At 37.1% G+C, this 24,684-nt stretch overlaps 1 protein-coding gene across 13 annotated transcripts in view; it reads right to left on the bottom strand.

The window, feature by feature from the left end:
* KLHL5 (kelch like family member 5) overlaps positions 1 to 24,684 on the bottom strand; it is a 187,984-nt gene that overhangs the window by 159,333 nt on the left and 3,967 nt on the right. For 11 of the 13 annotated variants that reach the window (XR_014244094.1, XR_014244095.1, XM_082390390.1 and 8 more), the window contains exon 2: positions 1,239 to 1,712. The exons of the other annotated variants lie outside the window; for them this stretch is intronic. Coding sequence is in view for 9 of the 11 variants with exons in the window: in XM_082390390.1 (XP_082246516.1) it covers positions 1,239 to 1,621 (383 nt within the window). In the remaining 2 variants the exon portion in view is untranslated. The remainder of the gene's footprint in view (positions 1 to 1,238; positions 1,713 to 24,684) is intronic. 13 annotated transcript variants of the gene reach the window in all.

The following is a 24,684-nucleotide window of genomic DNA, read 5'->3' on the forward strand; positions in this document are numbered from 1 at the left end:
ATTATAGAGGACTGTTCTATATTTGTTATTGTTCCAGTATCACAGTTCAGAATTCCATATTGTGAAGATTAGAAGAGAAGGCGGTGAATATCCCCAAGTAAAAGATATTTGAATATACGAACTCATTTTGTCTCCATCTCTTATGATGCCTATATTAATAATAACCAACATACAAATTACAAGTGTTATCAAAACCTGTAAAGAAATTTTAAAAGAAAAAGGATCCAGTAATTAATCTAGAAAAATAATAAGCCTTTAAATATTTTTAAATGAAGATGAATCAGAAAGATGACTTTCAGGCCCTAACTTGTTACATAATATGCTATAGTATTGATAGTTTAAACTGATTAAGAAGAAAATTCATTTCAAAGGTAAAGCCTGGTTCCACGGGTGCAGGTGGATAAAGTCATTATGAAATTACCAATTTTTAATTTTCTCTCCTCAAACTCATTTCCCCTTCTTTTTGCCCCCTTTTCACCAGCTGACCACATCTAGCTCCTCTATGTTCCCTTACACTCTCCTGAAGGAATGTCCTTCATTTCCCTAAATAGCACAATTTTCAGAGAAGTGAAGGTAACAGGAATTAGTAGCTGTCATCTTAGAAAGAGACATGTTACTGTATTCTCTGAATTAGTCTGGAGGGCTGCAACATAGGACAAAGAGAAATAACCATAAGAAAAATATTATTGACAACTACAATGGTGCAAAAATTATTGGCAACTACAATATGCCTCTCCTCATAAAACCTTTCATTTTCACAAAAATTTAAAAATGACTCTATAATCTGTTGCAAACTAAAATGTCATAAAAATTTTTATACTATAGAAATGTCTTCTATAGTTTTGCTATGACTATAGAAGATAAATGAATGAAGCAAAATGCAAGGCAATGACGCATAAAATTGCTACCATGTATTATGTTCAAGGCAGAGCCAGATCTATATAGGGAACACAAGATATTTCAAAATGAAAGCTATTTGTTGTCTTTATAATTTTACAGAATTAAAATCAATATTAGAACATTTTAAAAAATCCCAGCAAAAGTACCACATATACATACCAAGATATTACATATGTGTATATATGTAGAGGTATATATATATATATATATATATATATATATATATATATATATATATATATAAAATCATAGATTTTAAATAATAATACTAAATTATTTTAAACAGTATATAGAATATACCCCCACACCCCATTTCTATCAGTAAGAAAATAATCAACCTGCATGAACTGGAATCAGATTCATTTTCTTCTTCACTAGTGCCATCATCCACTTCTGGTCTATCCAGCCAATGTGCACCGCCACAATCTTCTGCTGTAAACTCAAACGCAGGGACTTCAGAGGTGGATGCCATTGGCCAAGAAGGTGAATTCTGAAAATCCAGTTGGCTGGACCTTCGGTAACCAATTGAAGCCAAAGGCAATTGTAGGCTACACGGATCTAAAAACTTTTTCCCACCGTTTGCTCCAGTCTGTCCTCGATTCCAAAATTCTCCCTGCTGGCTGTCAACTGTAGAATTGGGAGATGATGCTTGATGGCTAAACCACCTCCATCTGATTTTCAAAATCTGCTTCACATCAAACTCTTTACGAGAACCAGACATCCTCAGAGAAACCAAGTGATCGTCTAGGCAACGGGCAAAAAGCACTGCACAGAGATCTGTGCATCCAACCAAGACAAGAGAAGTATTTGCCCTGTTGTACACAATAAACAAATTGAAAGGAAAATAAATCACATTCACATATATATCTACATTTACTTTTATACCAATATATCAGATTATAGAGAACAAAGGACAATGAAATAAAGATGAAACACGGTGGAACATTCCATTCAATCAGAGCAAACTCTCATCCACCTATCCTGAAACAGCTAGACCACTGTCCCCTACTCTCCTTTCCCTTACTGACCATTAGCTCTCACAAACACTGACAGCATTCATTAAAGTCCTTTTAAACGCAGAACACCACCCCCTTTTCTTAAACCACAAATGACAGAGACAGAAAGCACTATCCCGTCGCAGTGTCTCAGTCTCTGCTGCTTAGTATATTAACTCTTTTATTGCTGAAACAAGAAATGTATTCCACAGCATTTTCCTTTGTACTTAAAAAAATCACTGTAAAACTAAAATGTTTCTATTTTTATACTAAGTTCCTAAATGAGATATCACAAAACAACAGGTTGTTTTAAAGTTTTTTAAATTAGATGAGTTATAGTGATTTTCAAGCTGGCTCTTTGGATGCGGGGTCAGGAAGGAGGAGGAGTACAAAGGTGGGGTTCCCGTTCACTGCTCTCCACTTCTATCTTCTCCCTTCAGGAAAGGAGTGTGTTTCACTAATACAGTAAGATCTGGGTAAGACTTAATCTGAGCAAAGAATATTGAGAAGACTAAGAAGAAAGAAAAGGTCTGAAAACTACAAAGGATCAAAATATGACAGTACTTATTCTTTCTCAAATAAATGACCTGAAGTCCATATTGTTCTATAATTAGGATTGAGCCACTCTGAATTACTACAATAGCCAAATTTCTATGACACTACTTAGGAAAAGGAAAGTGTGGCTCAAGAAAGCTACCTAGGACTGGGATAGGATTATTTCTTGGGTGTATAAGTACCCTGATGGTGCCCTCTGTTGTTGGCAAAACAAAGCAATGGTCTGAACACGGTTACAGCTAAGGAGAATTGATAAAGCAAATAAAAATCTATCAAATGCAATCAAATTTTAAAATATTGAATGATTATTGTGAGCAAGACACTCTATAGGCATTATGGGGGACACAGATACATACATCTTGGTTCCTACCCTCAAAAATAATTAAATCGAGTTACTGAAACAACAAAATTGATAACTTAAGTGTAAGAAATATTATAATGCTGCAGTATTAACATTTTGTCATCTACAAAAACAGAGTTTGAATTTTCAGGGTGCTCAATATCTAGTGCTATATCACAATGACAAATGACAAAATAAATGACAAAAAAAGCTGCTTTGGAGGGTTACAAAAATATTGTGAGGTATATCTTAACCCCACACAGCTCCTTAGGAGAATAAAAATTATTCAGAGAAATAAGAATAATAGGCATGAAAAGCCATATATAATTTTGTGCCAAATACTGTAGGACAAACCATAAATACTGTAAGAAAGAGAAAGGAGATATCAGGATCGTGTGGAGTGCTATGGGCCAGTTTCATTAGGGAGAAGGCTTCTAAGAATAGTAAGAAGTTTTACAGCCAGAATGATGAAAGATTTTATAAAGGAAGAAAGATATTAACAAAGCATGAAGTGAGCATACTGACAAAGAAAGAGGGGGGAATATCAGTTTGATCAGCCAACCAGAAATACCTAATTAATATTAAGGAGTAATAAGAGATAAATTTGGATGCATAAGATGACATAAAATGCCCTGAACACACATCAAAGGTGTAAAGCTAGCAGGCAATGTTAAGTGGACTGTTGAACGGGGCAATGTTTTAGAAAATTAATTTGGCAGTAGCATGCAGGATGCATTAGAGAGTGAAATGACACCATTCCCTCTCCTCTCAACCTCTGTCAGACTCCTTTTATCAACACCCTTCTAACTCCACTCTACCTATACAACTTTGTTTCTAACTATTTTCCAAATGGACACACTGCTTCATCAGTTAAGACAGAGTCTACATTATAGTGCTTCCTGTTTTACATGCTGTTTGTGTCCCAATTTCTCTGGTTTTGAAATCCCACTCATCCCTCAAGGTTTAGCACAGATACTGCTGCCCTTAGAAAGGCTTCTCCAATTACTCTAGCCTTGTGGTTCTCAACAAAGGTAGCACCAACCCTCTGCTCCCACACCCCAGAAAGGCTTCTGGAAGTAGGGGGCATGGATTTTTAGTTGTTGGAATGACCAGAGAGGGCTATGGGCATTGAATTGGCAGGGGCCAGAGATGGTAAACATCTTGCAGTGCACGGTATAGACCCACACAATGAAGAAATACCACTGTAGTAGTTCATAATGATCTTGCCATCACTGTCTTCATGCAAATAAATATTTACCAAGCGTTTACATGTTTAAGGCACCACAAAAGGAAGAAAAATAAATAACAAAGCTCTTTCTTTAAAGAGGGCTATACTCCGGTAGAGAAAAGGATAATTAAGTGAACATTACAAATAAAGAATACATTTTAATGTATATACTTTTATATAAATATAATTTCAAATTTTAAATTCAATCTGTCAATATGAGAACAATTACCAGAGAGTTCATTTACACTGTGTCAGCTCCATAAGCTAATTTTAATTGTTTTGCTGTTTGGTTGATTGGTTGGAGCCTGAACACAAGAGTGGACTTCATTAAAGACCACTGAGATGGGCTTCCCTGGTAGCGCAGTACATAAGAATCCACCTGCCAATGCAGGGGACACGGGTTCGAGCCCTGGTCCGGGAAGATCCCACATGCTGCGGAGCAACTAAGCCTGTGCACCACAACTACTGAGCCTGCACTCTAGAGCCTGCATGCCACAACTACTGAAGCCCGCACACCTAGAGCTTGTGCTCCGCAACAAGAGAAGCCAGCACAATGAGAAGCCCATGTACCACTACTAAGAGTAGCCCCTGCTTGCCCCAACTACAGAAAGCCCACGTGCAGCAATGAAGACCCAATGCAGCCAAAAAAAATTTTTTTAAATTTATTAAAAAAAAAAAAGACCACTGATATGCAAGACGTTTCCCGATATAGAGAAGAAATCCAAAGACGTGAACATTAAAATGTTGAACCATGCCTCCACTCCCAAGAGGGGCCAAAGACCCTCTTCACCAAGATAGTGAGATACACATTAAATAAATACCTCTTTAATGTAGTAGCTCTTCTGAGTAGGCTAGAGATGCAGGTGGGAGATTAGCCACTGAAATAGGCTTTCTGATTTTAAAGGGATACTAGGATCTTGGGTTGACAAAGGCCAAGTAGCAGCCTTTAACCACTGCTGTAATAGTCATGGGTTTGGTTACATGCATACATACATACATACGCATGTATATACAAAAGCTCACCACCACCCCAACCTTTTGTATCAGTGGACTTATACTGCATGCTTTTTTCACCGAGACACTTATTTTGTCAATCTTCCTCTTCCTTCCTGGTAATCAATGCTGACAGCTTGGTGTAGAGCCTTTCACAACTTTCTCTTTCTTTATAAAACTCATATCCAAACTTATATACACATATATAGGAGTTTTTGTTATTGTTTTATAAAAGAGATCATACTGTATACATATTTTGGCATTTTGCTTTTCCCACCAAAATTATATACATGGAAATATAAACTAATAATGATCTTTTTAATAGTTGCGTAATATTCCATAATTGTAAAACACAATTTATTAAACTACTTCCTTGCTAGTGGGCATGCAGATTGATTTCAGGTATTTTTGTTTTATGCTATTAAGATAATGTTGAAATAAACATCCTTGTGAGGCTTTTGTGTCTCTGGAATTTATTCACAGGAGTGGAACTGCTGGGTTGCAAGTATGTGCATTTTAAATTTGAAAAGATAGTTTACTTTCCTGAAATTTATATTTTCAAAAGTAAAGTGAGTGTATCCTTCTCATTCATTTTCACAGGCCCACCAGTCAACAATAAGTATTATAATTCTTTATATTTCTAATATGAGCCCTCTATTATCAACATCATCTTGATATAAACCACCCTTTTCCCACCGAATTGAGGTATTATTTTTGTTATGAATTTTAACAATTCAGGATGCTAATTCTGTTGCACCATTTGTCTATTTTTATGCCAATATTAGTGTTTTAATTACAGTACATTTACAATATGTTTATTATTTGTTAAAGCAAGTTCCTATCTCCACATATATTCTTTTACAATAAATTTTAAACTAATTTTGAATATGTACTCTTCTATATATACTTTAAAATAATATTACCCAATCCTCTCAACAAAAATATCCAACCCTAGGGACTTCCCTGGTGGTCCAGTGGCTAAGACTCCATGCTCCCAGTGCAGGGGGCCCAGGTTTGATCCCACATGCTGCAACTAAAAGATCCTGCACACGACTGGCACAGCCAAATAAATAAATAAATATTAAAAAAAAAATCCAACCCTATTGAGATTCTAACTGGAATTGCATTAAATTTGTGTACTAATTTTAAGATGGTTGGCATTTTATGATATCAAGGCTTCACATCCAAGCATATGTTTTTTAGTTTGTTCAGATCTTATGCTCATTAATAAGATTTTTAAATCTTTTAACTATAGGTCCTGTGCCTTTCTTATTAAAATTTTTATCATGTTCTTTTATTTTCTCTTTTTTCACTGTTGTAAATACAATAAATTTTTTCTAGCATTTCCACATGGTTATTGCTATTATAATAAAAGTATTAAGTACATTTATCTTATATCCAGTCCTTTTATCATACTTTCTCATTAGCTATGATATTTTTAAAATTAGTGTTCATTTCTTGATAAGTTAGAGGCAACTTTGAGACATCTAGGTGGAGATGTCAGGTAGTTGGATAAATGTTCCTGGAGCTCAGATCCAAGCTCCAAGGAACTGTAACAGATAAAGGCAAAGGACACTAAGAAGGAACAACCAATGAAGTAGAGGAAAATCAGCAGCCTATGGTGTTACGCAAGTCAAGGGATAAAGGTGTTTCAATGCAAAAGGCATGGTCACAATGCCAAATGAGAGGTCAGGTACCATGTGCAAAGAAAAATGTCCACTGGAATTGGCAACATAAAAATTTTGCCAAATCAGATAGGAGCAGTTTCAGTAAAGGGTTGGGGACCAAAGCCAGACTGCGGTGGGTTGAAGAGTTAACGGAAGATGAGAAATAAGAGAGAGCATGTACAGACAACTCCTTCAGAAAATTCTGCTCAGTAGTGAGGCTGTGGAATGAGATTACAGCTGGAAGAGTTGAGGAATCAAGGCAATGGATTTGTTTTGCCTGCTTGTTTATTTGTTGATTTTAAAAAACACAGAACATATTAGAATGATGAGAATGATCCAACAGGAAGGTGAGATTGTTGACTGCAGGCAGAAGCACTGGAGCAAAAAAAGTGAAGACTTTGATAAAAGAAAAAGAAACGGCACCTAAGCACAGTGGATGGCTTGGATAATCATTGTAGGTGGGATATTTCCTCTACTGTAAGATTTATGACTTTCTAAATGCATTGATTATTTAAAAAGGAAAGAAAAGACATGCACTAGTCAGTCTATTCAAGTTGAAACCAAATAAGCCCTCTAAAAGGAGTCATGAAATAATAAAGATTAGAGGAGAAACTAAAGAATTAAGAAATGAAATGACAGAATTAGAGATCTAGCTCTTTAAAAATTTGCTGGTACTGATTAATTGGGAGATTGGGATTGACATATACACACTAATATGTATAAAATGGATAACTAATGAGAACCTGCTGTATAAAGGAAAAAAAAAAGAATCCACCTTTCAATGCAGGGGATATGGGTTCGACCCCTGGTCGTCGGGGAACTAAGATCCCACATGCTGCGGGGCAACTAAGTCCGCATACCTCTACCACTGAGCCCATGTGCTCTAGAGCTCACACGCCACACACACACACAAAAAAAATGTGCTGGTATCTTCTCTTACCTCCTAGCAAGTTCAAAGAAAAAACAAATTAGAACTTAGAACGAGGATAACATGACCATTAAAATAGAATATTTAAATAAAAGACTTAAAAAATAAAAGATCACTATTGCAACAAAAATTTTAAATGTCATATTGAATAATGGAAATGATGACAAATGGAGAGAATTTAGGCAAGCAAAGTTGGAAAATACTCCTCAAAGACAGAATTTGCTCAAAATCCTTTATAGCTAGGTCTCTAACAATTTTCGCCTAAGCTTAAGCCTGTCTTAAGCATGGGCATTTTGGGGAAAAATCTTTACTCTAACAAAATACATTAAAAAATGATCTACTGATAAAGTAGCTTGTTATAGCCCCCCGATAGAAAGGGGTTTACAGAAATATTTCCCGGCTTTAACTGAATTCTTGGGCCAAATACTTTATGAAAAATATGTAGTAAACTTATGCATTAAGGTTTTCATGGCATGGAATTCAGCATTTATTTAAATAACACTTTTTCTTCTGTCCCATCAACTTTTACTACACAATAATATTGTTTCGCTCAAAAATTTATGCATTTCTGATGAGAAGTCCTTCCTAGGGTAATTATTTATGAAAGAGCAATACATACTAAAAGGCATTACATTGTTAAATTATCAAAATGGTTTGCACAGGCTACTCTATATAAATTAGATCCCTCATCATTCTCTATCCCCTTGACCTTCTTGATTTTTTTCACAGCACTTATCACCCCCTGGCATATTAGATGCTATTCCCTTATTATTATCTTTACCCTCACCACAAAGTCAGCTGCAGTACAGCTTTGTTTGACTCACTGCTGTAGTCCTAGCACTTAAAACAGTACCTGAAAGACAGGTGCTGAATAAATATTTCTCTAATGAATGAATGAATCCAATAACTATAAAAGCAATAATAAAAGATATATACATATTATGTACATTTTTGAAATTATAAAATAAACTTAAGAACCAAATGTTAAAAGAATATTAGAAAACATTTACCTCTGGTGACAAAACCTTTTTAGTATCTTTCAACTTAAGAGAAAAATCACAATATATTACTTTAAGAACTTCTCTTTTCTATTTCATTCTTTAGGCATAAAATTTGTATCACTTTGAAATCTACTGGCTAAACAGCAGATATCTTTTCAGACTGACATTTCTTTCTTAAAACTGATTATCAAATTATATTCTGTACCTCTTTCTTGTTTTAATAACTTTGCTTTACTTAAATTTGAGATACAAAAGCTCACACAGTATTTAAAATAGGTAAGTGTCAATTATGAATACATTTTTTAAAATGTAATTAAGGAATCCACATGCAATTTCTGCTTCAAAACTGCTCAAATGTTAGTCTGTGAATTTAAAAGATGACATTATTCAGTATGACAATAGCAACACAGATGTCATTAAGATAGACTGCAGATGAGCTCACTTCAACAGTATGGCTTTTAAAGCTATGGCTTCACTCAACAATTTAAATTACAACCATTTAGTAACTGGTTTATATGTGTAATCATTATTATACAAACCTCTCTTCACATAGAGTTTTTAAGAAAACAGTATTTGTTTTATGAGTAATCAATTTTAATGAATCTATTCCTATAGTTTTAAGTGTGTACTACATATTGCATAAAACACATCAAGAATTAATTTTACTGTACTAACTTAGCAGCACTTCACCTCCCCAATTTTCCCCTCAACTATAAAAAGAATAAGTTACAACACATGATTTCAAAGAACCCTTTAAAGTTTGATAATTCCAGGACACTTTTAAAGCTCTGTCAAATTAGGTCTTTTATGAGAATTTGGCTTATTTTAAAAATTTGAAGACTGATATAATTCCACTAACATTTAAAAATGTATGACAGCAGAAAATGTCAGTCCAGTATTTACCCAGGTTAAGAAAGATTTGAGATTTAATTTTAACTTTAATTCCAGAAATAAAAATTCTGTACCTCTTCCCCAAACTCATTAAAAGCAAACATTATAAATGTAAAAGAAATCCTGTATTTATATAAACTCAATAAATTTTGCTATAAGCAGAAAGAACTCAAAGATGAAAAAATAGACAGTACAATCCATCAGGGCAGGGGCCACTATATCTGTAACAACTTGTATAGTGCACGACATTCAAACTTTTACTGAATTTAAACCAAAGAATAAATGAATAAATTAATGGCACAGACCTTGAACGATCTTAAAATATAGCAGAAGAGGGTTTTGAATGAAACCCTTACTAATTATCAAGAGGTAAGTATGTCCTTTATTCGGGAGAAGATGAGGTTCCTGAGTTAAGAATTTTGAGGTATACCCCAAAAAAATTAATTTGGTAAGTGAAGAATGGATTTGTGAGGGAAGATGCCATTGGTAGGAAAATCAGAAAACTCTTTGAGGTGAGAGGATAGTAACCTTGGCAGGAAGCAATGAGATCTGAAAGGGGGGTGGCTGTTAAAGATACTACAGAAACAGGCCTGATAAAATGTCTGTGGCAAATGGACAGGAAGAAGTCAAAGAGGACGGCATTTTCCAATGTGGGGGGCTGGAAGAATGGTAATATTAACAGAAATAAGGAAGTAAGAAGGATACAGTTTCAGGGGGGACTGAGGGTAGCTTTAGACAAACTTAGCTTTAATTATGTACTTAGCAACAAAATAGCTAGGAATATGGAGTCTAGAGTCATATTTAGCTTATAGTTAAAAATCAATCTACAATCTATTTAAGAAATCAGAAATTTAAAGTGTGGGTAGATGAACCCTGGGCTGTTAACATTGCTTATCTTTGCACTCTTTCCACTCGTTACTACAAACACATGGCATCAAAATCTCTTTTGTAATAAAAACAAGTTTAGAAACACACTCTGATATCCAAAATTAAATTTCTAGCACAATGTTAAATCTTTCACTCTGTTAAAAATATTTGGGAAATATTTCTGATTAAACAGTAAATGAAGAGGATTAACCAAGATGGCGGAGTAGAAGGACGTGCTCTCACTCCCTCTTGCGAGAGCACCAGAATCACAACTGGCTGCTGGACAATCATCGACAGGAAGACACTGGAACTCACCAAAAAAGATACCCCACATCCAAAGACAAAGGAGAAGCCACAGTGAGACGGTAGGAGGAGCGCAATCAGAGTAAAATCAAATCCCATAACTGCCGGGTGGGTGACTCACAGACTGGTGAACACTTATACCACAGAAGTCCACCCACTGGAGTGAAGGTTCTGAGCCCCACATCAGGCTTCCCAACCTGGGGGTCCGGCAACGGGAGGAGGAATTCATAGAGAATCAGACCTTGAAGCCTAGTGAGAATTGACTGCAGGACTTCGACAGGACTGGGGGAAACAGAGATCCCACTCTTGGAGGGTGCACATGGAACAGTGTGCGCATCGGGACCCAGGGGAAGGAGCAGTGACCCTGGGGGAGACTGAACCAGACCTACCTGCTAGTGTTGGAGGGTCTCCTGCAGAGGCGGGGGCTGGCTCTGTTTCACCATGGGGACAAGAACACTGGCAGCGGAGGTTCTGGGAAGTACTCCTTGGCGTGAGCCCTCCCAGAGTCTGCCATTAGCCCCACCAAAGAGCCCAGGTAGGCTCCAGTGTTGGGTTGCCTCAGGCAAAACAACCAACAGGGAGGGAACCCAGCCCCACCCATCAACAGTCAAGTGGATTAAAGCTTTACGGAGCTCTGACCGAAACAGCAACAGTCAGCTCTACCCACCACCAGAGCCTCCCATCAAGCCTCTTAGATAGCCTCAACCACCAGAGGGCAGACAGCAGAAGCAAGAAAAACTACAATCTTGCAGCCTGTGGAACAAAAACCACATTTACAGAAAGACAGACAAGATGAAAAGGCAGAGGGCTATACACCAGATGAAGGAACAAGAAAAAACCCCAGAAAAACAACTAAATGAAGTGGAGATAGGCAACCTTCCAGAAAAAGAATTCAGAATAATGATAGTGAAGATGATCCAGGACCTCGGAATAAGAATGGAGGCAAAGACTGAGAAGATGCAAGAAATGATTAACAAAGACCTAGAAGAATTAAAGAACAAACAAACAGAGATGACCAATACAATAACTGAAATGAAAACTACACTAGAAGGAATCAATAGCAGAATAACTGAGGCAGAAGAACGGATAAGTGACCTGGAAGACAGAATGGTGGAATTCACTGCTGCGGAACAGACTAAAGAAAAAAGAATGAAAAGAAATGAAGACAGCCTAAGAGACCTCTGGGACAACATTAAATGCAACAACATTCACATTATAGGGGTCCCAGAAGGAGAAGACAGAGAGAAAGGACCAGAGAAAATATTTCAAGAGATTATAGGCAAAAACTTCCCTAACGTGGTAAAGGAAATAGCCACCCAAGTCCAGGAAGTGCAGAGAGTCCCATACAGGATAAACCCAAGGAGAAACACGCCGAGACACATAGTAATCAAAGTGGCAAAAATTAAAGACAAAGAAAAATTATCGAAAGCAGCAAGGGAAAAACGACAAATAACATACAAGGGAACTCCCATAAGGTTAACAGCTGATTTCTCAGCAGAAACTCTACAAGCGAGAAGGAAGTGGCATGATATACTTAAAGTGATGAAAGGGAAGAAACTACAACCAAGATTACTCTACCTGGCAAGGATCTCATTTAGATTTGATGGAGAGATCAAAAGCTTTACAGACAAGCAAAAGCTAAGAGAATTCAGCACCACCAAACCAGCTCTACAACAAATGCTAAAGGAACTTCTCTAAGCGGGAAACACAAGGGTAGAAAAGGACCTACCAAAACAAACCCAAAACAATTAAGAAAATGGTCATAGGAACATAACTATCGATAATTACCTTAAACGTGAATGGATTAAATGCCCCAACCAAAAGACACAGGCTTGCTGAATGGATACAAAAACAAGACCCATATATATGCTGTCTACAAGAGACCCACTTTAGACCTAGGGACACATACAGACTGAAAGTGAGGGGGTGGAAAAAGATATTCCATGCAAATGGAAATCAAAAGAAAGCTGGAGTAGCTATACTCATATCAGATAAAATAGACTTTAAAATAAAGAATGTTACAAGAGACAAGGAAGGACACTACATAATGATCAAGGGATCAATCCAAGAAGAAGATATAACAATTATAAATATATATGCACCCAACATAGGAGCACCTCAATACATAAGGCAACTGCTAACAGCTATAAAGAGGAAATCGACAGTAACACAATAATAGTGGGGAACTTTAACACCTCACTTACACCAATGGACAGATCATCCAAAATGAAAATAAATAAGGAAACAGAAGCTTTAAATGACACAATAGACCAGATAGATTTAATTGATATTTATAGGACATTCCATCCAAAAACAGCAGATTACATGTTCTTCTCAAGTGCGCACGGAACATTCTCCAGGTTAGATCACATCTTGGGCCACAAATCAAGCCTCAGTAAATTTAAGAAAACTGAAATCATTTCAAGCATCTTTTCTGACCACAACCCTATGAGATTAGAAATGAATTACAGGGAAAAAAACGTAAAAAACACAAACACATGGAGGCTAAACAATACGTTACTAAATAACCAAGAGATCACTGAAGAAATCAAAGAGGTAATCAAACAATACCTAGAGACAAATGACAATGAAAACACGACGACCCAAAACCTATGGGATGCAGCAAAAGCAGTTCTAAGAGGGAAGTTTATAGCTATACAAGCCTACCTAAAGAAACAAGAAAAATCTCAAGTAAACAATCTAACCTTACACCTAAAGAAATTAGAGAAAGAAGAACAAACAAAACCCAAAGTTAGCAGAAGGAAAGAAATCATAAAGATCAGAGCGGAAATAAATGAAATAGAAACAAAGAAAACAATAGCAAAGATCAATAAAACTAAAAACTGGTTCTTTGAGAACATAAACAAAATTGATAAGCCATTAGCCAGACTCATCAAGAAAAAGAGGGAGAGGACTCAAATCAATAAAATCAGAAATGAAAAAGGAGAAGTTACAACGGACACCGCAGAAATACAAAGCATCCTAAGAGACTACTACAAGCAACTTTATGCCAATAAAATGGACAACCTGGAAGAAATGGACAAATTCTTAGAAAGGTATAACCTTCCAAGACTGAACCAGGAAGAAACAGAAAATATGAACAGACCAATCACAAGTAATGAAATTGAAACTGTGATTAAAAATCTTCCAACAAACAAAAGTCCAGGACCAGATGGCTTCACAGGTGAATTCTATCAAACATTTAGAGAAGAGCTAACACCCATCCTTCTCAAACTCTTCCAAAAAATTGCAGAGGAAGGAACACTCCCAAACTCATTCTATGAGGCCACCATCACCCTGATACCAAAACCAGACAAAGACACTACAAAAAAAGAAAATTACAGACCAATATCACTGATGAATATAGATGCAAAAATCCTCAACAAAATACTAGCAAACAGAATCCAGCAACACATTAAAAGGATCATACACCATGATCAAGTGGGATTTATCCCAGGGATGCAAGGATTCTTCAATATATGCAAATCAATCAATGTGATACACCGTATTAACAAATTGAACAATAAAAACCATATGATCACCTCAATAGATGCAGAAAAAGCTTTTGACAAAATGCAACACCCATTTATGATAAAAACTCTCCAGAAAGTGGGCATAAAGGGAACCTACCTCAACATAATAAAGGCCATATATGACAAACCCACAGCAAACATCATTCTCAACGGTGAAAAACTGAAAGCATTTCCTCTAAGATCAGGAATGAGACAAGGATGTCCACTCTCACCACTATTATTCAACATAGTTCTGGAAGTCCTAGGCACGGCAATCAGAGAAGAAAAAGAAATAAAAGGAACACAAATTGGAAAAGAAGAAGTAAAACTGTCACTGTTTGCAGATGACATGATACTATACATAGAGAATCCTAAAACTGCCACCAGAAAACTGCTAGAGCTAATTAATGAATATGGTAAAGTTGCAGGATACAAAATTAATGCACAGAAATGTCTTGCATTCCTATACACTAATGATGAAAAATCTGAAAGAGAAATTATGGAAACACTCCTATTTACCACTGCAACAAAAAGAATAAAATACCTAGGAATAAACCTACCTAGGGAGACAAAAGACCTGTATGCAGAAAACTATAAGACACTGATGAAAGAAATTAAAGATGATATCAACAGATGGAGAGATATACCATGTTCTTGGATTGGAAGAATCAACACTGTGAAAATGACTATACTACCCAAAGCAATCTACAGATTCAATGCAATCCCTATCAAATTACCAATGGCATTTTTTATGGAGTTAGAACAAATCATCTTAAAATTTGTATGGAGGGCTTCCCTGGTGGCGCAGTGGTTGAGAATCTGCCTGCCAATGCAGGGGACACGGGTTCGAGCCCTGGTCTGGGAAGATCCCACATGCCACGGAGCAACTGGGCCCGTGAGCCACAATTACTGAGCCTGTGCGTCTGGAGCCTGTGCTCCGCAACAAGAGAGCCCGCGATGGTGAGAGGCCCGCGCACCGTGATGAAGAGTGGTCCCCACTTGCCACAACTAGAGAAAGCCCTCGCAGAGAAACAAAGACCCAACACAGTCATAAATAAATAAATAAATAAATAAAAGAACGTGAATTTCTAAAAAAAAAAAAAAAATTTGTATGGAGACACAAAAGACCCCGAATAGCCAAAGCAGTCTTGAGGGAAAAAATCGGAGCTGGAGGAATGAGACTCCCTGACTTCAGACTATACTACAAAGCTACAGTAATCAAGACAATATGGTACTGGCACAAAAACAGAAACATAGATCAATGGAACAAGATAGAAAGCCCAGAGATAAACCCACGCACCTATGGTCAACTAACCTATGACAAAGGAGGCAAGGATATACAATGGAGAAAAGACAGTCTCTTCAATAAGTGGTGCTGGGAAAACTGGACAGCTACATGTAAAAGAATGAAATTAGAATACTCCCTAACAGCATACACAAAAATAAACTCAAAATGGATTAGAGACCTAAATGTAAGACTGGACACTATAAAACTCTTAGAGGAAAACATAGGAAGAACACTCTTTGACATAAATCACAGCAAGATCTTTTTTGATCCACCTCCTAGAGTAATGGAAATAAAAACAAAAATAAACAAATGGGACCTAATGAAAGTTAAAAGCTTTTGCACAGCAAACAAAACCATAAACAAGATGAAAAGACAACCCTCAGAATGGGAGAAAATATTTGCAAACAAATCAACGGACAAAGGATTAATCTCCAAAATATATAAACAGCTCATGCAGCTCAGTATTAAAGAAACAAACAACCCAATCCAAAAATGGGCAGAAGACCTAAATAGACATTTCTCCAAAGAAGACATACAGACAGCCACGAAGCACATGAAAAGATGCTCATCATCACTAATTATTAGAGAAATGCAAATCAAAACTACAATGAGGTATCACCTCACACCAGTTAGAATGGGCATCATCAGAAAATCTACAAACAACAAATGCTGGAGAGGGTGTGGAGAAAAGGGAACCCTCGTGCACTGTTGGTGGGAGTGTAAATGGATACAGCCACTATGGAGAACAATATGGAGGTTCCTTAAAAAACTAAAAATAGGGCTTCCCTGGTGGCACAGTGGTTGAGAATCTGCCTGCTAATGCAGGGGACACGGGTTTGAGCCCTGGTCTGGGAAGATCCCACATGCCGCGGAGCAACTAGGCCCATGAGCCACAACTACTGAGCCTGCGCGTCTGGAGCCTGTGCTCCGCAACAAGAGAGGCCACGATAGTGAGAGGCCCACGCACCGCGATGAAGAATGGCCCCTGCTTGCCACAACTAGAGAAAAGCCCTCGCACAGAAACGAAGACCCAACACAGCCAAAAATAAATAAAAAAAAAAAAAAAAAAAAAAAAAACTCATAGCTAACATCTTAAAAAAAAAACAAAAAAACACAAACTAAAAATAGAATTACCATATGACCCAGCAATCCCACTACTGGGCATATCCCCAGAGAAAACCGTAATTCAAAAAGACACATGCACCTGAATGTTCATTGCAGCACTATTTACAATAGCCAGGTCATGGAAGCAACCTAAATGCCCATCAACAGACGAATGGATAAAGAAGTGGTGGTACATATATACAATGGAATATTACTCAGCCATAAAAAGGAACGAAATTGAGTCATTTGTTGAGACGTGGATGGATCTAGAGACTGTCATACAGAGTGAAGTAAGTCAGAAAGAGAAAAACAAATATCGTATATTAACGCATGTATGTGGAACCTAGAAAAATGGTACAGATGAGCCGGTTTGCAGGGCAGAAGTTGAGACACAGATGTAGAGAACAGACATATGGACACCAAGGGGGGAAAACTGCGGTGGGGTGGTGATGGTGGTGTGCTGAATTGGGCTATTGGGATTGACATGTATACACTGATGTGCATAAAATTGGTGACGAATAAGAACTTGCAGTATAAAAAAAAAACAAACAAAACAACTAATACTAAACTTTCATTGGGTTATTTGTATGGAAATATGTTAATATAAATGTTTCGGACATTACATGAAATTTCTAAAAATCTTATATGTTCTGGTATAATGTTATAAGTCATAATCCTAGTTATTACTTTAAAATGTATATCTCAGAAATAACTAATTTTCTTGTCAACTGCATTATTATGAACTTTCATCAAATCTTTAACCATGGTCATTTTTAAGTCTTTTGTCATTTACAGACAGTTCTGGGTGTACTCTGATGCTTTTGCAAATATGTTCCTATAAAAGGGTTTCATCTTCAAGAAATTCATGGAAAAGACTCTGACAAGTACAGGTTTCTGGTAACTGACTGTACTGCTGAACTGAATGAATAAACATTTTCAAAACTCTAATGAAAAACTGATAAACTCATAAAAGTGCTAACAAAAGATCAAGATGAAAAAAAAAATTAATTACATGGGACTGAGTGAACTGATGAGGATGAGTATAATTTTTGTGACTTTCTGTTTGAATTAAAAAAAAAAAAATCCCACAAGGACTCAGAGGCAAAGAATATACAAATCAATTTTCACTGCAAAGTAAAGGAGCTGTTACAGTGGAGGATTACTGGACTGAATGTCAATATTATGACATAGTATGAGTGTGTTTCATGTTTGGTAATTGCAATCATTGTTGCTTTTATTGTGGTCATCCATGTACAATGCTTGGTGTCAGTCTATTTATCTCTTGTAAAAATAAAATACAGTGTGTGTGTGTGAAAAAAAAACAGTAAATGAAAATTAAAAATAAGTATTGAATTTAAAATCAGCTGTAACAGGCTAAGAGATTTAGCTTAGCTTTGTAAGTTACACAGTAGATTGAAAACAGCAGTTGAGAACTCTCATATACACTGAAGACTCAAGACTAATTTCATGGTAATAGCCATCTAATACAAGCATTTTATTTCTTTGTGTACCCTAAAAGTATTGTGATATATACTTATATAAGATCAAGGTGAAAAAAAAAATGAGTGGGGTAAATTTTAACCTTTAAACTAAATTATGTCTCCTTGCTATATGGTCACATAGCATTCCAAACTACTTGCTCAGGTAATTCAATAGTCTCACTGAAATTATTTACTTAATGTCTGCCTTCTTCCCAAGACTGGAAACTCTATGAAGGTTACAGAAAGGACTATGGCTTTTGAAGCACTTACAATACAGGCACTGACATTCAATTTTAAAACTGCAATACAGCATGGTAAAAATATACAGGGGCAAGCACAGGATGCTAAGATAGCTGCAGAGGTGAAAGATATATTTCCAGTTAAGCTGGAACTCTGAGTATGATAAAAGCCCCCTTGTTGGATGAAACCCATAGCTGGTCCATTAAATGAAAAAGTTAGTAAGCATAAAAATTATATTTACGTATTCTTAAAGGTTTTATCTCAACTTAAACATAAATGCACATTCATTCACAAATCTTTTCATATAGGGTTAATGCCATATATTTGACGTGGGCCTCCTACTGAGCTTGGGTCCTCTTTCTTGCATAAGCCATGCTCACAATGACCCATCATCTATGATTTCCACTTATTGCTTCTATAAATGGAGAGAGAACTTAAAAGCACTTCTGAAAGAATATGAATACAGAATCCATTAGTCCAATGGTCTATCCACCACGACATAAAAAACTTGCGCCAGAATGTAAATTAATGCACCGCTTCCTTCAAGGAGAAAGTCTTACCACGAAAAAACCCTCAGCTGAACCAAACGGTGTGCTTAATGATGTAGTTAATTTACTTTCTGGTGTGGGCTCCTTATTTCCTTGAGAACCACTAATAGTCTAATGACCAGTTAGCTGGACCATGGACTTGAACACTTTGACAGCCTCTGGTTTAGACTTTGATGATGTTCCCCCTAGTCTTTTACAGTTATCCAGCCTTCATCAAATTTCATAGCAAATTTGTTAATAATTCATTTATATTGAGATGACGTCCCAAAGCAGTCAACTTAATTTTCAAAGAATGAATTCTCTTTTCCTTACACTCTCATGAATTTACATGTTTACCAATGTTTTATAGTTACCATAACAAGCATAACTGTTAAAAACAGGTTTGTGAATAAACACAACCAACTTTTGGTAAGTACCCAACTCAACAGGTAGGCACAGAGTCATGCAGGTCTGCTGTGGAGTAGCCTACTCAGCCATGAGTAATCACTTGGCCCCTGGGATCAGTAAGTACATTTTACAGAGGGAAGAGAGTGCGTTAGGTTAAAACCATGAGTCAGTTCAGAGTTAGTTGGTGGGGGGCGCTTCTGCTGTCATTTTCCCACATGGTCACTTATTAGTGGTAGCCTAAGTGGTAGAGCAGAAAGAACTTGAGTCAATAATTGAGCCACTCACTCAGCTGTATAATTCTAACAAATCACTTTACCTCCTCCATCTTCAGTTTTCTCTTAAGATAAATGGATTAAGTAAGTAGAACGTGGAAGAACTGAGTAAGAATCTGAATTTGTAAAAGCAGCTACCACTTCTTCAGTGTGCAAATGTGCAGGGTAACATGGAATACTTTACATTGAATGGAGCATTCAGTTGTCACAGACACTTAAGCAATGGGGTCATTCCGCTTTCCCCTTACACGTGAGGACCCTGAAGTGAAGTAAGGCTACATATATCTATCTGGTGAGTAGCAGGGTTCAATTTGAATCCAAGACTGGCTCTAAAGACCATACACTGTCAAGTACATCACATTGCTTCTTGCTTTTAAAGTATTCTCATTTGTAACCCACAGCTACCTTGTTAGAAGGTAGAGTAGGTATTTACCCTCATTGTCCAAATTGGGAAGCAGACTCAGGGTGTAGTTGATTTGTTATCTAGGTTATCAAGGTTAGCTATCTAGAAGAGAGCCATAGAGCAGACTTAAATGCTTTATCAGTAAGACTGACCAAACTAAAAGCAAAAAGACAATAAGCAAGAAAAAAAGAGTACTTACCACATCACTCCTAATATAACAAAATACTAAGTTCATCATTATTGCAATTAAGTGCCAATATGGCATTTATTCACCAAATACAAATGCCTCACAGATTTTGCCCCACTTGGCTCCCTCCCAACTTCTGTCACTATTTCTTATAGGGTGAAGTGCTGACCCACATTAACATCAAAAGTACATTTTCATCCCTCAACTGTCTGTTGGTACTAACAGCTTGTAGTAGAACAAGCTACATTTTAAAAATCAGCGAAACTAATATTATATGGCCTTTTAATCCCCAACTCATCTATAGAAGTTATCACAATTGATACTCTGAAGACCATAGCATGATTATAACAAAATATTTACTTTAAAAAACAGCCCTTTGACTTGACGACAGGTCAAAACAAAAGATTTCCTTAGCACCCCCACCTCCTTAGATTCTGTGAATTTAACCATGTATTTGCTGTGGCACAAGGATGAAAATCATACCATAAATATGACGGCAAACCACTGCTAAATTCCTGCTGGATACTTTATGTTTGGCATGTGCACATAGCTGTCTTATATACCATAAAAAGTAATAATCTGTATAACCGTAATTTTATCTTTTACTGACCTGAACCAAATCCAGTCAGTGTTTCTGTCTTCTTTGTAGCTTTATGGTGATGGAAAAAAGTAATCAATCAGTACTCTCTAGACACAAATATAATCAAGCAAAATTGCCTGAGTTCTCGGAACATAATGAGCCCATCACAGATCAACTTGACTCTGCTGTAGGATCAATCAGATTTTATGAACTGTATTTTATATTAGATAGAACAGTGTAAGCTGGGTAAGGAAAGGGTCAAAAGGGCAATGTAAGCAATAGGAGAAAAACGTGAAGCACTAGGTTTCTCAACTGCTCATAATTAGAAATGGTTAATCACTACAAATGTTAAACCAGTTAGCCATTAAAGAAACTCCCTGGCTTGCCCTACAATCAGGCCTAAAAAAACCAAACCAAACCAAAAAAAAGGGAAAAAGAAAGAAAGAAAGAAAAGAAGTGAAAAAGCCACCAAAAGACTGTTCTATAATTTAACTCTGGCAAAAAGCAAAATAAGGCATGCTAGTGAGTCAAATGGCGATCAGTGGAGACCAGTGGAGGCGAGGATTATTTCTTAGTGTTAATCCAATTTTCTCAGGCAGTTCAGAGCAGTCCTCCCAAACTCTCAGTCTTCAAGTTGGGGGTTGGGGGGGATGGCGAATAAATTTAGAAAGACGAACTGGTTCAGGCCCCTCCATCCAGTGGACCATGCTGAAGCTGTCCAGCAATTCTAAACTCCTGCAGAGCACAGAATTGAGTATTCCCTCTTTCTGCTTATCAGAGAAATATCTCCCCAAAGAAAGGCAAATATTTACTAGAAATGAACCAACCAGCCTTTGGCTCTTCACACTATAGCCAAAGTTAACCTTCCAAAGTGTAATTCTTGACATCACGCTTACTTAAAACTTTTTTTTTCCCTGATCACCTACAAGATAAATAAAAGCCAAGATCTTTAGTATGGAATTCAGTGTTTTTGACAACCTAGTAGTCCTTGCCTTTAGTATGGAATCTTTAGTACAGATCTTTAGTATAGATCTTTAGTATGGAATTCAGTGTTTTTGACAACCTAGTAGTCCTTGCCTACCTTTCCAGTCTTCCCTTTCTCTCAAGCTCTCTATTTCACACTTTCTGTCACGAAGAGTTAAAACACACTACATTAACATAAGCAAAATGAATATTATTGAATACTTCCCAAATGAAAAGGACTACGGAAAACACTGTGGATAATGACAAGTGTGGGTAAAATCTTTTTGCCTTCTACTACTAACCTTCAGTTAACTCTCTTGGCTCTATTCCCCTGGCAATCTGATGGAAGTAGGTATGTCGACTATGCTACCTGGCAACATTGCTTATAGTAAAAATGATCCCCCGATTAGTAAATTTGCATCTGGACTCAGAGGAATGATGAATTATAAATACCTCTTAAGAAGCCATAGCTTTGACTTTCCTAAGTGTGGTGGCTCTTGTAATTGGCACATTCCCTGTGGGGACCCTGGAAGCTAAGTCTATGGAATCCTGTAAGAGAGAACTGTCTCCTGTGGGACATGAGGTTTTTAAGCCAACTCAGCTTTCGCATCTTCCTGTTGTGAGCTTTGTCTCCTTGCACCTAAGCTTTCACGGGGAGAGATGTCTCCCAGGTGGCTACATGAACTGCTTACATGGCCTGCTGTGAGGATTACAGCCACTGATGAGGAATATGTGATGCTGCCTTGCTGGCAAGCTGTGGTTCCTGTCTGATAGCCTTCTGAGTAAACAAGCCTGTGGTAGTTTTACGAGTCTGAACCCAAGAAGACCCATTCATTTGCACAGCAACAAGTCTATAAGAATGTCTTAGAATGACGTTCCAGATGTTCTACAATCTGAACCCAACCCCTTCCTCTTTTTTTTTTTAGCCTAACATGTATCCCTGTCAAATCCCACCTGATCTCTTATACAGCTTTTACTTGCCTTCCTCTGTGGTTATTTGTTCCTGGGGATTCCCTCTTCCAGGTAACATATACTACCTCTCCACAATCCATCCCTTCAGCCATCTGCTAAGGTGAAGCTACAGATGTTTTTCAACCAAAACTAAAGGAGATATTGCATAGGTAAAGAATGCCAAGGGAACTTTTCTAGAGAAGCTAAGTACACAGTTTACAGAAAAAGAATGGAAATTTATCAAGAATAAAAATAGGTTAAGTTGGTGGAGAAATATGGCGATCATGTTAAAGGGTAAAATGCCAAGTAGAGTGTCTAGACCAATTTGGAGGATAGAAAAGAACAGCGTAGGGCTTCCCTCGTGGCACAGTGGTTAAGAATCCGCCTGCCAATGCAGGAGACACAGGTTCGAGCCCTGGTCCAGGAAGATCCCACATGCCATGGGGCAACTAAGCCCGTGTGCCACAACTACTGAGCCTGCGCTCTAGAGCCCGTGAGCCACAACTACTGAGCCCACATGCCACAACTACTGAAGCCCACGTGCCTAGAGCCCGTGCTCCGCAACAAGAAGCCCACGCACGGCAAGGAAGAGCAGCCCCCGCTCGCTGCAGCTAGAGAAAACCCGTGCGCAGCAATGAAGACCCAACTCAGCCAAAAATAAAAAATAAATAAATAAATTTTTAAAAAAAAGAAAGAAAAGAACAGCGTAAAGCAGTCTATTAAGTGCTCCCTTCTTCCTGCATTATTAGCCATGGGAAGAAACCAGGGAGCACTGCATTAGCATCAAAAGTAGGTGACTTAATAAGAGTTAGACAATTCAGTAGTCTGTACCTTGGGAGAGGGAGAAGGGATGGCTAAAAGGATTACAATGGAGATGGCATTTGCCAGTGTTCAGGGAGGGGATATTGTTGCCACAAGTCAGCTCCAGTTCTACCTTCTTATCCTGATTATTCTAATCAGCCTATCCCAGGAGATTTGCAAGCTGATGTTAATTATGTAGCAGAACTTTCACCAGCATCACAGATTTCTTTCATCCTAAGCTATTAGAACTGCCTCCTTTATTACAAAGTTGTCAATTACCCTAACTTGTTATATTGATATTTTAGGGCCAACTCTATTATTTTCAAATTCTGATAGTGGTTAACTTAAGAACTAACCAAGATGTGGCACTTAGAAAAAAAGTAGTTCTTTTGGAATTGCTAAAGGCTCTAGTTAGTTTCCTTTAAGCGTATGAACTCTTAGGTTAAACACACCCATTTAACAGCAGAGTAGAGAAAACCAGTCAACAGAGAAAAAGAGGAATGAAGTGTATGTGCAGAGAGAGACACTGACAAGAGATCACATAGACCTGGAGGGGGCAAGCAGCCCAGCTCCTAACTTTCTGTTATTGATGCCAGTTGCCTCTGAGACTCAGCTGCACTTCTTGCCCTTGGATTCTTTGACATAAAGCTATATCCCTTTTCTAACAAAACACTCTTTTTGCTTAAATTAGTTTAAATAATTTTCTATAACTTGTCACCAAATAATCCCTAAGACCAAAAAAGATGGTTAGAGGCAAAGTGTAACGATGTATATATACATAATCAGGTTTTATCATATTGAAAGATTCTGTTAATTTTTTTTTTTAATGTTGTTTTAAAGAGAAAGGGAAAGAGAGAGAATTCAATTATAGTTATTTTCTGTTGGGGTATAAACTTCCCATTCATCTTTTTATCCTCATGGTATCTAACATCCTGCCTCATACACACCACATTTAACAAATGTTTATTGAATGGACATATAATTAAAAAATAATGAAATCCACTTGGCCAAACAGTTTGTCTAATTGGGAGTTTTCAAAAGCATTTCAGTTCCAATTAATAAAATACGTTCTTTAGATTCTCATTAGCATAATTCTATGATTATATATATATACACAAAGAAATGCTGTTTTCTATTCTCTAAATGGAATACTGAAAAACATAATCTGGATTTGATTTATTCAGATTTTGTATTAACTTGCGGTACTATAAAGTCTGCTTAGATTGTTCTTAAGACTATTCCCGTTCTCCTCCTTCTGGGCACGAGATAGAATTGCAGTTCTCCACCTCCTTGAAGTTG

Source organism: Balaenoptera borealis (assembly GCF_965194805.1).
Source record: "Balaenoptera borealis genome assembly, chromosome: 4".
Classification (NCBI taxonomy): domain Eukaryota; kingdom Metazoa; phylum Chordata; class Mammalia; order Artiodactyla; family Balaenopteridae; genus Balaenoptera; species Balaenoptera borealis.